Below are 14,110 nucleotides of genomic sequence, written 5' to 3' on the forward strand. Positions count from 1 at the left end.
GTCTGACTGGTAATTATATTTTGCTGCAACCAAATTGTGAAGGTTTATTCTACAAGTGGTTTTTTAAAATATGACAGCCAGACCGTATTTCAATCTTTGATAATCATTTAATATATTCATAAAAGAAAGTGCTGGCCTTTATCAGCAAGATCTTCCTTTCTGTAATGAGTACAGGGACAGACGTCATGGAAAAGAAAAATTTGTTATTATTCATTACAATTAGCATTATTTTGTGTAAATAAAATTAAATTTCCTGATTATAGAAATAATATAAGCAAATTGCAGAAAAAGAGAAATGTTAGGAGGAAAAAATTAAGTAGAAAATAGCAACGTTAAACACTATTAACATTTTGTCACTTACATTCTGGTCTTCTATTTATGTTTGTGAAGAACATATCCATGGGCTCAGAATGGGTGGAGGCATACTACAGTACAAGGGTCATATTGGTGGAGTCCCTATGGTGGGGAGGGGTCCCTGTAGAGGGGGAAGAGGGAGGGGAAGGATTTTTTTACTTCTTCCTTTAATCATGTCCAAATACTTTTTATGTTTTACTAAAAAAAAAAATTAAATTCAGTAATAAAACTATGTAATGGGGAATAAATGGGGGGAAATTTTGTTCTCTCTTCTTTATAATTAACCTCATTTATAATATTCTTATCACCCTAAAATTGTATGGAATTGTAGAAGCTGTGAGTTGAGAGATTATTCTGTCCAATCTCTGTTTTATAGATGAGGAAATCAAGGCCGAGAGAAGCTAAATGACTTGATAGAAAGATCACAATCACATTAAAAAACAATTGGAAAAATTGCTATGGACAAACACGGAGAGGGAAACTACGTAGGTAAGCAGGGCCTGAAGGCTCCTGGTACTTTGGAAGCTGGGACTGAAGGCAGGGCAATGGCTTCATTGCCTTCATGAGATCAAGCACTAAACCCATCCTGCTCATGAGAGGATGGAGATGCAGTTCTCTTCTTCAATATGGGGGACGAGGGCTATTTCCTTTGCCCCCAAAATCACCTGTGTCCTACAAACATGAAGATACTCAGCGTCATGAGAAATAGTTGTAAATCCATAATAAGAAAATTTATAACTAAAGAAAGAACACTAACAGAATAATTTGGAAAGGACTTAAAGTTTAAAACTGTCCAAAAATATTACCAAAAGGCAGAATTATCATCCATAAAACAAGATTAGGAGTTTTTGAGAGCAGAAGAGTCAAACATGAAAATTAACCTCTGGGAAATCTTGGAAATAAAATATAGTCACAAAATTTAAAAATATAAAGGATGGGCTAAATAGTAGTTTTGATAGAGCCAAAGAGAGGGATAATGAATTGAAAGCTAGAACAAAAGGAATCTTCCAAGATGCAAAGAAAAAGGATGTGAGAAATGAAGGACAATTTGAGATATATGGTAGGGATGCAGGACATTAAAAAATAACTAAAAATCTTAGAAATCACTATAGAGAAAGAATGATATATCAACCAGACCAGTAGCAGACTCCTCAGTCATAGCAATAGAAGCCAGAAGACAATGCAGTTATTGCTTCAAAGTACTGAGAGAAAACAAATGAAAACATAAAATTTGATACTTTGAAAAGTTACACAAATATTAAATGGACAATTTTCTAGTAATATAGTAAACTTCCAGAATCGACTTGAGAATAAACAGAAAACCTATTAAGTGGGACCTATAAACATAAAAAATGGTGAAGTCAGTAGTCAAAAATGTCCTCTCATACTCCAAAAAGGTCACCAGGACCATATAGTTTAGGAACCAATAGTTACAAATCTTAAAAAGAAAAAAAGATAATGCCTCTTTTACACAAACTGTTTCAGAGAAGAAAGAGAGGAGGGAAACCTACTTATCAGGCCAGCATAATCTAGATGCTGAATCTAAGAGGTTTAATTATAGAACTCGGACTGTGCCCCAAACTCATAGCAGCTGTTTTATCTGGGGAGATGGGACAGAGCATAGCATTAATGGTTCAATGAGACCTCAGCTTTATCAATCATATTTTAATTCCCTTATTTATAAAAGACATGAAACAATATGACAAAGATATTAAGAATTATGAATTTCGTGTGGTAGGCACATTTGAATTATTTTTTATATTTCTCAATTTTAAAATTTCCTTCTAAAAAATCAACAACAAATTATGTTGCCTCTCAGCTTCAATAGAGAGAAAAATCATTCTTTAAAGCATATTAAGTACCAACCTAAAAAACAGCTGTCAGACCTGGTCAGTGGTAAGAAGCCTAGAATGTACTATTTTTAGATGAAGAAATCCTGAGTAGTTCAAATTACTCCAGGTCCTGTGAACATCATCTTTTCTCATGTAGATTGTTGAAAGGTTAGAGAGTTTTATTTATTTATTTTTATTATTTTATTGTTTAAAAGGATTTATTTATTTTGGAGAGAGAGAATGTGTGTGAGCAGGAGGAGGGGCAGAGGGAGAGGGAGAGAGTCTTAAGGAGACGCCAGGCTGAGCAGGGAGCCCCATTCGGGACTTGATCTCACGACCTGAGGGTATGAGCAAGCATCCCACACTTAACAGCCGTACCACCTAGGCGCCTGAGACTTTTTTTTTAAACCATTCATTGGCCCATGAGTCTTCAGAGTTGAACAGCTATTAACCAAGCAATCATTTTTGCATTCAGACATATTTTTATTCAGCAAACTTCTATGGGGTGGCCCGTTACGTTCTTTATACTACCTGACTTGGCACTGTGTCTACAGGGTGAGACCCAATCCCGATCCCTGTCCTTAAGTCGGGGAGATGGATAAGAAGGTCCGCTGACAGTAGGGTGGAGTTAGTAGCGTGCAGAGCTAAGTGGATCCCGGCCTTAAAGACCAGGGAATGTGACGTGTGATTTGATTCCGGTACCGTTGTTCATCATCAGAAGTGAGGCATGTGGAGGGGTGGGAGAAAGGCTGCTCAATCAGAGGGAATGGCATTCGCACATGCAGAGAGAGCGTGCGAAGGCCCGTGTGTTTGGGATTGCTGCACGGGGAGGGCAGGGAGCTTAGAAGCGAGATCATGGTAGGCTCCTGTGTCTGCAGCTGACGATTTTGAACTTCATCCGGGAGTTACCGGAAAGCAGCGACACACAAAATAGTGTGCTTTCTGTCTGGAGCGCGAGAAGCCAATTTCTGCTCTGGCCTCCACGGAGGGGTATTTGGTGGGAAGTGCCGTGCGTTGTGCGGTCTGTGCAGGGGTGCTGGTGTGCTGGGGCCCGGGCGGGAGCCTGAGCGGTGTCGGGGGCTGCATTCCAACACCTGTCTGCGCACGTCGTGCGCCCTGATGGAGCAGACCCGGGAGAGGTTGGTTTGCTCTGAGAACTTAGCCGCCTGCCGAGAGACCACCTGTGCTAAGAAAGAGAAAGTTGAGTATCAAGTGTTAGCGGTGGAAGGGGAGGTCTGAGATAAGAAGATGCCTATGACTTCTACATAGACCCTGCTGGGCTTCCCCATGAACTCGTGTCTGGGAAGACATGGGCGCGAGAGCAAGGGGGTCTTCCTTCGGTGTTCCTCAACGGGCGTCACACACGGAAGGCGCACTGCCCCACCGCCCCTCATCATCTTGCTCCAAAGTGAGCGCACCTCTGGGACCACGGTGGTCAAAATCTATGGTACCCAGCAGAGGAAGCTGCAGAGGACAGGTGTCTTGTAGGCACAAGACAAGGCAAGCCGCGGTGGCGCTTGGGAAGCGCCGTTGTCCAGAGCCGAAGCGGCAGGGATGTCTCTGCTTGTGTTGGTCCTCAGTGGGCGTGGTGGACAGGTAAGGGCCTGGCGAGTGCCGTAGCGTCCAGCAAAAGAGGGGAGAAGAGGAGAAGACAAAGAAGTTAGTTGGCTGGATTGTTGTTAGTGCCAAAGGGGTACCCCCATGAGGACACAAATATAATTGGCCTGAGGTGTGCAGGCCCCCTTTCCTCTTCTACACCGGCCCCTGAGGGCAAGAATGAGCAAAATGCAAGCCAAAGAGGAGGCCTGAACCACTTCTCCCAGAGAAGCTGCCCAAATTCCCAGAATATGAGCCCCTGGCAACTTCACATCACTTACTGTAAAAGTGTAAAAGGTTAGGTTACTCCCCAGGCTCTAGAACAAGTGCCCAATTGCTCTCAGAGAGAGTACGTCCCTCATCCAAAAGGAAACCTAGCCTGTAGCTCGCATCCAGCTAATCTCCTTCCACATTGCTGCAACGAGGAGCCTTGGTTTTATCATTGCCTTCCCGGAGAGCAGAGCTAGATTTTCATGAATCTTCACAACTCCGTTCTCTTGGCTTTCAGAGCCACAGCCAAAAGCCAAATGAACTCGTTCACAGAGAGCAAGCAGTTTTGCCTGAGCCTCATTATTCGTGTTGAAATTGCAATTGTGTTATTCTGACTGACAGGTTCTCAAAAGAGATTCAGTGAAATCCTCGATCAAATTCACCAGGAAACAGACGGTTTCAAGTAGGCGTGCCTGGCTTGTCTCCCCGAACGGCTCAGTAACAGCGCATCGAAAGACTGCTGAATTCTTAGTTCCCATCAGAAAAATAACAAAGCCAGTCTGAAATCTGGGAGTGTTTTGAGGGCAGATGGTATTAGCCTAGTAGTAAACACATTTTTGGCTGCTTCTTCTTTCTCCCTGGTTGCTATGTTTAATGTGCTGCAAGAAAGCTGTTTGCTTGCAGAATCTTATTATAGAGCAGAAATACACTTGTTCCAGAGAAGAGGAATTTAATCGGTTCCAAGTCAAATGACGTGAACAGGTGTCATCTCCCCAACCCAGGATCTGAAATGGGTTATTATGAAAAGGACTAATACACTGTTTTTTTCTGGCTGTTGCTCCCCCCTGTTATGCAAGACTGCATGCGCCCATCATGTTCCTCCTGATTATTTCCAGCACCTAGAGGAGGTGGTTCACACGGACCCATGCCCGAGTGCGGCTGGCCTCCACGTGGAGCTTGCCGTTTTCTTACTCTAGCTTAAGCTACTGTCTGCTATTATTTGCTACTGGGGCCTGCACAGCTTAACACGAACTGCAAGTTGGTCTTGATGGGTACTGCTGCTTCTGCCAGGCTCCGTGACCCTTCACCAGAAGAAAGTCACATTGCCGGGTCCCTGGCTGCCCCGAGGTCCGCGAGATCGCACAGGTAGAGGGAGAATCTCTCTCCTGCTCAGTGTTACACGCTGCCGAGAGTTTTTATCCATACCTCTCTCTCCTCTAGGACCCACACTCCAAGCTATGGTGAAGCCAGATGGGTAGCGTGTGGGTACAGGGGCCACGAGATTGTGCCTGTCATCGACAGCAAGGTCATCGGGGTGGATCCCAGCTGAAATCAGAATCACGGCTGCACAGGAGCCAGGAGCCCCGTGGCCTACTCCCGGTCAACGATCAAGCATGGGAGGAATACGAAGGCCATCTCATCCCTGGGAGATGCGGGATGTCTCCGACATGCGACTGTGACTTGAGGCTTCCTAAGAGCCTGGTCAGGCTTTCCTTAGAACCGAATTGCAGTCCGAGATGCTTCTAGCCAACCTCCCTTCCTCTTTTCCCGGTCTCTTTCTCTTGCCATTTGATGACTCTCTCAGTTTCTCTCTCCCTCCATGTTTTCTCTCTCAGGCATTTCCCCTAATATATTTTACTTTTGCACATCTAGTCCCACCTTAGCATCTGCTTCTCATGGGACCTGCTTAACCAGTTGTGTTGTGTGCAGTGGAATGACTCTGTTCTCTCTGTGCTGAACCACATGTATCTTTTTCATCACTTCCCTTCAAAGGAGTTTTCTCTCCCAGGTGGTATCTAGATCCTTTCATGGATAAATTCGATGTCGACCTCAGCTTCCCCCGCTCATGTTTGCTGGGCATGCTCAGACGTGTCTGGATTGCAGTAGATGTGATATGTTGTAGGTGCAGACTGAGCCCCTTGCTATACAGTCTAGAGCATCTGTTATCATCCTTTGTTGGTTCGATGCACGGCTGGAGAACAAAAGAAATACAAGAAACTATCCCTGCCTTTGAAGTTAAATCCAGTTAGTGAGACAAAAATCACACATATGCCATAAACAGTTGAGAATACAGATAGTAATCATTACTTTTTCAAGGACATGGAAAGAGCTTCAAGAAATAGGGCTTCCTCTTTCTCTGGGCTTGTACTTATGTGTTTGGGATAATGAAAAAGCATAGCAGAAGGTTGTTTCTTTCCTTCTGAGCAGCTCCATGAGCAGCTGAATGTGAAGATGTGAAGGCGAGAAAGACCTCGTCCTTATCATCATATTCCTTACCGTGATGTGCTAAGAGCTTATCGCCTTTCATCAGGTCTTGCTGATTTCTTCCATCGTGTCATAGACTTGACACAGAAGTCATGGACTGATTTGAGGTGTTCACTTTTTGCAAAGTAAAACAGTGGATGAAAATGGGGAATAACCGGGCACAAGAGCTCAGCGTTGATTCTCAAAGAGTATACTATACCAAAGAACGTATGGTGGCGGTGAAGGGGGAGGGTACATAAGTGCTAAGTAGACCATCGGTATCAACATCGATGTGAACGTCATTTACTTGACTTTTTTCGAAAAGATATTATTTATTTATTTATTTGGCAGAGAGAGAGAGAGAGAGAACAAGCAGTGGGAGCAGCAGAGGGTGAGGGAGAAGCAGGCTCCCCATCGAGCGGGGAGCCCAATGCAGGACTCAATCCCAGGACCCTGGGATCATGACCTGAGATGAAGGCAGTCGCTTAACTGACTGAGCCACCCCTTTACTTGACATTTTTGACCTTTGTCTGAATTTTACATTAATAGGCATAGAAATAAAGTCAAAGGTTTTTTAGTACGTCTTCTTGTTGTTGGGCAGAACAGCACCTTGAAGGAAAGTTGATAGGGAGTGAATGCTGTTAAGTCATGTGAATTGCTCAGTGAAAGGAAAATGTCAGCAGACTGTAAGGAAGGTTAATTGAAAGGGATGCATTTGCTTTGGCACTGAGGTTTGAAATCTTGTTATTCTCAGTTTCTTAAATGAGAGACAGTAATGTTGATTTTTTTTTTTTTTAAGAGCCCTGCAAATCCTCAGGGCTAAACTATCCCGTAGGCCTTTGAAGAGTTGTCAGGTGACTTTGGGTGGCTTGCATATTTTTCTGGAGAGGGTTAGGTCAAACCGATAACAAGCTAAATTCTCAATGTAATCCCGTTCTCTCATGACATCACAGAATAAGCCACTACTATGCAGAAGCTTCTGAGCCTCTGTCCGGGAATTTGTCAATGTACTGGGCATAGTTGTCCCTGGTATAAAGTGGACAGACTTAAATGGGACAACCACGTAGACAAATTGAACTGACTCATGAATAAGCAGTAGGATTTTCCCTCCCAGTTGCATTGAAATTGACCAATTCGACCAAATTGACAGTGTTGGCGAGCAGTTTTGGAATACGTGAACATTTCCCCATTATATTTAATGTTTTAAATATTGTACAGCTAATCCTGTTTTGAACATGTACAAAATAAATGCTTGTCCCCTACACACAATACCAAACACATGGCATAGTATGAATTTGAGTCTACGTGCATCAGAAAAGATAACAGCTTTCCAAGTATCAGATTCCTTTACCAAAAATATCTTGGGAATTTGAGATTGTATCTGTGCAGCCTGAACACGAATAAAAAGTAGTAGAAAGGATTTTTCCCCCCATTGAGTGGTGAGATTAATAGCTAATAGAAATTTTCTTTAGGATTTAATGTTTTCAATGTTCTATAATAAATATATAACTTTTTGATTGCCCCCAACATAATTTTGAGTGGTTTAAAAAAGGTACGGGTGTGGCTTGGTGACTAGGAAAACACTCCCAGCTTTTGAAACAATCTGGCAAGGGCTGGGAGGCAAAAGACAGAAATCTGACTACATTTGAAGGGGTTTGCCAGATGGCAACACATCAGCGCCAATGTTCAATTGAGCTATAATCATTATATACTATCTGTCACTTCACCAGGCCATCTTCTCACAAGGCATGTGGTGACAGAATGTTGTCTTAGCATTTTCTATCATTGGGTTTATGTTGAAAAATGAAAAAATGGGTGGAAAGTCTCTTAGTAACATCTCTGGAGTATGAGGCATGGTGGGGAGAGGTGTGACAATGAACACAAATCTATGGAGAGTTTTGCTTGCTGATGCCTTCTGGGAATGCGTTATTCTGATTGACCCTAATCGGGAATGCAGAGGGGGATTTGCTCTCTTATCTGTAAGGAAGGGATTTGCTGAGCAAACACATTTGCGGGGTCCCGTGGAAAGTGCTTCGCTGCTGTGCTTTCAAGTCCTGTTAAGTAGTCCAGGGGCTCCATTTACCTCCAGACATCTGGAATGTTGATTGTACACTCATCTTAACAGCCCAGTTTTAGTTAGCATTTCTAATAGAAAGTTCTACGCTTGTATTTCTTGCAGATAGGTTCCGTAACTCACGAGTGCACTAGTGTGAATCATGTCTCCTTTTCCCCCCGAGGTCTCTCCGAAGCACTGAGTTTTGTGGTATGAGTTTGCTGCAGGATTAGTTTACTGACGGAGAGATATAAACCATGCCTTCCACAGCTGTCTCAGATGAAACTGTATATTAATGTGTAAACTTCCAAAATACGACTTAGCTGGAATGTGCAGAGCAGGTGACTGACGAGATAGCTTTCACTGCTTGGATTAAGGTCACTTCTGAAGGAGCTGGAGATGTCTGTTGAATTCTGGTGCCCGGGGGGTTTGGGGTGTGCGTGTGCAGGGCCGAGAACTCTTCATATTTCTGATAGTTAAGGATATGGGTGGTAGAACGAAGTCGTATTTTTTACATCCTCATGTGATGAGTAGGGGGAACGGCCAATTTCAGCATCGATCTGTTAATATTAGTCTATCGCTCTGGGTTTATGATGTTCGAAACACATGTTAGAGCTATTCATGAATATGTAAAAGACAAATTTAAAATCCACATCAATTGTGCCTAAAGTCGACGGGAAGGGAAGACGTTAAGTCCTTGTGGTGTTAGTACAAATAGGCAGCCAAAGGACTAAAGTCTTAGTCAACAGACGTCTATATCCCCCCTACACACAAATAGCCTCAAACCTTTGGAGGTTGTTCCTTTGAGATGTTTCATCAGTGACATCACAGTGATTGCCACCTCCCTGAGACTACTTTAGGCCCTGCCCGGAGTCCAGGAGTCCAGAGAGCCTGGGAGACAAGCCGGAGTGGGAGCCTGAGGTGGAGAGAGAGAGAAGAAGCCTCCTGCAGCCAGGTGTGTCCTTGACCCTCTTCAGGTGACAGCAGGATTTTTATACTTAGCAGAGAGAGAGAGAGAGAGTGATTATGTGTGTGTGTGTACAAGTTGCAAATGAGAAACACAGAAGCATATTTACATTTCTTAATGAAACAGGCAATACCTAGTGTATCCAGTATTTTTTAAGATGTAAAGAGTATTATTTATTCCTATTTGCCTTTTTTCTTTCATCTTGTGGTGTGCATTTCTCCCTTCCTAATTCTCAAAGCCTCCATTCAAAGAAGGTCAATGTCAATGTATTCAGAGCTTTTCTGGTTTTTATTTCATCCATCTGGCAATCACTCTGGATCATATGGTGTGATCTTGACTCTGGGGAAGATTTACAAGGAAGCCAGAATTGTCTTTGTGGGGTAACAGCAGACAAATAGAAGGTTGCTGATCTGAATATCTGCCTAACTTTGGTATAAATGTGTGTGATAAGAAAGTCTATTTCTTACTGTTAGCATGTGCATTGATTCAGTTGGATTCATTAGAAATTCTCACCTTAACTCTTCACGTTTTATTTATTTAAAAAATATATAAAACAACAAATATTCAAGTTCACCATCAAAGTGCAAGAAATAGTAAGAGGTAAACTGTAGGAAATAAGTATATGAGGTAGCCTGTCAATTCAGAGACTACTGGAAAAAAAATGTAAGGAATCATAAAACAGTTTGGACAATAATTATTAAGCAACACCTGTATACTATCACCCAGGTCAAGAAAGAGATCATGGATGGCACCTCAAGTCCATTCTTGGTCATCCTCCCTTCTGCCCCACCATAGGTGATCACCATCTTGATTGCTGAGATCATCTTGTTTATTCTCTTCTTTATGGTTTTACCACCCATGTCAACATTCCTAAACAACATGACTAATTTCCCTGTTTTGGTTTTGTATAAATGGAATCACATTCTGTGTGTCTTTCATAAATTCTTCTTCGGCCCGACAGTTCTATTCGTGAGATCCATCCTTCTTGTTGTGTGTTGCTATGGTTCGTATATTTGCTTTGCTCTGTAGCATTCAAATGTATGAATGTGCCAAAATTCATCATCCATCCCACTGCTGATGAACATCTGAGTTGTTTCCAGCTTGGGGATATTATGAAAACGTGGCAGTGAACATTCTTGTAGATGGATCCTGGTGCACACGTGCTTGAGTTTCTAGAGCAGAAGTGAAATGGCTGGATAATAGCGAGATAGCATTATCAGCCTTAATAAAAAATGTCAAATTGTTTTCCCAAAGTGTTGAAATTTTGCACACACTTTGTGTAGTCAGGGCAGTTAATTACAGTGATAACTCATTCTTGTAATCACTGCTGTGTGGTAACCACAATTCTAAAAACCAGTGCCAGTCTGCCAATTCTAGTTCTGCCTCTAACCTGCTACATGCCTTATGCAAACAATGTAGCTTCTCTCTCAGTTTCTCAGCTACAGTGGTGGGAGAGAGAGAAATCGCGGTAGTATTGCCTGAGTTGTGAAGGTCGCGGAGTTGTGAAGGTCACACAAACAGAGCTGTGGACGGCTTTCAGTAACATTTTCTGAGTATGTTCTTGTTGGACACTATCCATGGATCCCTTTATCTGAGGGCTTAATCTAATAGGCGGATTTGGTGGGATCTGCCTTCCCCGAATTAGGTTGTTTTGATCATTATAAATAGTCTCTCTCTTTTTGCATATCTCTGTATTTCTTCAAAATGCACCCAAATAAATTAGTGTTTGGACCAGGACCAGATTTTATTAAGAGAGAAGAGTCTGCCTATGATTCTCATTCCTTTGCCTCCAGGCTCGTGGCCTGGATTCATCACCTTCCCGTTCCTCTCTGCTCTTGTATACCTTCTAACACATTACCTCTACTTCCTTTATCCATTTATTTTCTTCTGTTTACTTTCTCCTTCAAGCAAATCTTTGTAAAGAGTTTCACTGGAATTTACTGTATCCTGAATGTGGAGGGCCAAACGATGGATAACAATGAAAAGGGAAATGATACAGAAATCAGTCATTATCAGCCGTTTTTTAAAGCAAGATTCAATAAGCTACTCGTTGACACCATCTCATTTGAACCTGTGTGTTAATTACATCAACCATTCCATTATATGAAGAATGATTATTTAGTTGGTGTGGACAGCTAATAATTTTGTCCATTACTAACATAATAAACATGGTAATTACAATTAATAATTCAGTCCACTTAGATGGTTAAAAATGCCATTCAGGCCCAAAGTATGCTAACAACTGTTCCTACCCCCTGAACTCCCTTAACCCTTAACAAATAAACAAAACACTCCTTCCCCCTGAACTTTTTCACTTCATGGTACCTAAAATTTTAGCATCTAAATAAATATCTAAATTTTTATCTTTTTTTTTTCAAAGATTTTATTTATTTATGTGACAGCCAGCCAGCGAGAGAGGGAACACAGCAGGGGAGTGGGAGAGGAAGAAGCAGGCTCCCAGAGGAGGAGCCTGATGTGGGACTCGATCCCGGAACGCCAGGATCACGCCCTGAGCCAAAGGCAGACGCTATCGACTGCGCTACCCAGGCGCCCCTAAAATTTTATCTTTAATCTTTAATTTTGTTTGGTTTGCATACACAAAGTACCAATAATGCCACATCACTGAAGGCAATAATCTCATTGAGTGTATTGCATATGTTCTCAAAGTACGATTTCCTGCATGTACTGTCTGTCCACACTCTAAAGATACCATCCCTGCTCTTTGAAGTGTTTACAATATAGGCACATCCTGCACTTGACTAAAAATAGCTGGCAGAAGCCCTTTTTGAAGTAGAAGCACCCATGAGGTTAACACTTGCTCTGTTGACTGAGTGGCTGTTATGCGAGGGACTTTTGGTTGACCCCAGTGGGCTCTGTGCCCAATGCAGGGCTTGTAAGAGGCCAAGCAGCTGCTGCAAGAACTCCATGCGTTCACGGGCTTAGATGAAGACTTATGGCAGCCCCATGCTTGATAAATTACAGGGTCCTACTTCTACACGCAATTCCAAGCAAGAACAAACACTAAACCGTATCATTTTGGTTTTTATTTTGTTTCGGTGACCTTGGTTGCTGGTACCCTACGTTAGCAAGGCAAGCACACACATCCTGGAAGAGAGAAAATACAATATTTTGTGTTTTAGCCAAAGCATCTATACATTCATCACAGGAAAAAAAATCAGGACTTTGTTGGTCTTTTTGGCATTAGGCAGAAAAACCAGGTTCTTCTTATTAGTTAGGGTTCTTCAGGGAACAGAACCAATAGGGTGTGTGTGTGTGTGTGTGTGTGTGTGTGTGAGAGAGAGACCTACGTCTATATGTTTTGTTTTGTTTTTAAAGATTTTTATTTATTTATTTGACAGAGAGACAGACAGCGAGAGAGGGAACACAAGCAGGGAGAGTGGAGAGGGAGAAGCAGGCTCCCAGCGGAGCAGGGAGCCCGATGCAGGGCTCGATCCAGGACCCTGGGATCACGCCCTGAGCCGAAGGCAGACACTTAATGACTGAGCCAGCCAGGCGCCCCTCTATGTTAATATCAAGTCAGATGTAGGTAGATATATGGATAAAATTGGCTTAGGTGATCGTGGAGGCAGACAAGTCCAAAATCTACAGGGGAGGTCAGCAGGCTGAAGACCCAGGAAGAGTTGCCGCTCTAGTCCAAAGATAGTCTGGAGGCTAGAAATTTAAGATGAAGGCATTGGCAGGGTTGATTTCTTCTGAGGCTTCTCTACTTGGCTGGTAGATGACTGTCTTCCCCTGCCTTCAAAGAGACTTCCTTCCACACATGTCTGTGTCCTCGTCTACTTTTCTTATAAGAACACCAGTCATAGTGGATTAGGGCGCATCTTAATGGCCTCATTTAAACCCTATTACCTTTTGAAAGACCCTATCTCCAAATGCAGTCATATACTGAGACACTGGGGGTTATGATTTCAACATATAAATTTTGTTGGGGCCACCGTTCAGCCTATAACACTCTCCTCTTCCACACTGAGGACAGAATGCTCACGAATCTCCCCATGTTTTCTTTGTTGCTTTCTGTTAGGTGAGGACAAGCAGGAGGTCTTTCGCGTGCCCTCTGAAGTCCGCCGTCTGTTCTCACTGAGCCAACTCGGAGAATGGGGATATCCACCCGGGAGCTGTTTCTCAACTTTACTATTGTCCTGATCACCGTAATTCTTATGTGGCTCCTCGTGAGGTCCTATCAGTACTGAGAAGCCATGCCACGCTCCTGGGATTGACTGCAACTCTCTAGAGCTCCCACAGCCGTCATGGGTTGCCTATCTCAGCACCCCAAGGCACTTCTGACCCACACGCACACTCTCTGAGGTGCCTCCAGTGTTAGGATCGATTGTGCGTCCTCTAAAGATGCTACTCACGAGGGTTGCCGAGTATTTGCCAGTGAGCATTAGATTGATTCCTCAACTCTTACTGCAAATGTGTTAGACAAGCCACAAGGTTAAAATTAAATGATTCATGATGATGTAGAATTGTAACCAGCCCCTGATCTGTCTTCCCACACATCCCTTCTACCCACACTCTCTGCAACCAAACTCTACATCAACTCACCAGAAGAAAGAAATGTTAGAGGAAGTCATTGTCGACCCCTGTAGCTATCATGTGAATAAAGTGGAGTCAACCACAAAATGACTTCTGGAATTTATTTCAGCTTCTATTTGCGATACTGCATTTGACCCGTGGCTGGGATGGAAGTGACAAATGTTACAGTATTTCTAGCATTTGAGATAAGCCAAGACGCTCCAACTGCTGAGGATTTGAAACCAAGTCAATTAAGATTTGTCACATTTCAGATATTTCTGTTGGTTCAGGGTTCCTCAAACTTTCCCTCCAAACTAG

At 42.8% G+C, this 14,110-nt stretch overlaps 1 protein-coding gene across 2 annotated transcripts in view; it reads left to right on the forward strand.

Annotated features, from left to right (window-relative positions):
- Positions 1–13,894, forward strand: part of SLN (sarcolipin) — a 52,159-nt gene extending 38,265 nt beyond the window's left edge. The window contains exons 1-2 of one of the 2 annotated variants that reach the window (XM_040631265.1): positions 8,523–9,244; positions 13,299–13,894. In XM_040631265.1, coding sequence (XP_040487199.1) covers positions 13,372–13,467 — 96 coding nt within the window. In that variant the 5' untranslated portion in view covers positions 8,523–9,244; positions 13,299–13,371 and the 3' untranslated portion in view covers positions 13,468–13,894. Of the gene's footprint in view, positions 1–8,522; positions 9,245–13,298 lie in introns of those variants that run through there. The other variant, XM_040631264.1, reaches the window with a different exon arrangement.
- Positions 13,895–14,110: the final 216 nt, after the last annotated feature.

This window comes from Ursus maritimus, unplaced genomic scaffold, assembly GCF_017311325.1.
Source record: "Ursus maritimus isolate PB19 unplaced genomic scaffold, ASM1731132v1 scaffold_16, whole genome shotgun sequence".
Classification (NCBI taxonomy): Eukaryota; Metazoa; Chordata; class Mammalia; order Carnivora; family Ursidae; genus Ursus; species Ursus maritimus.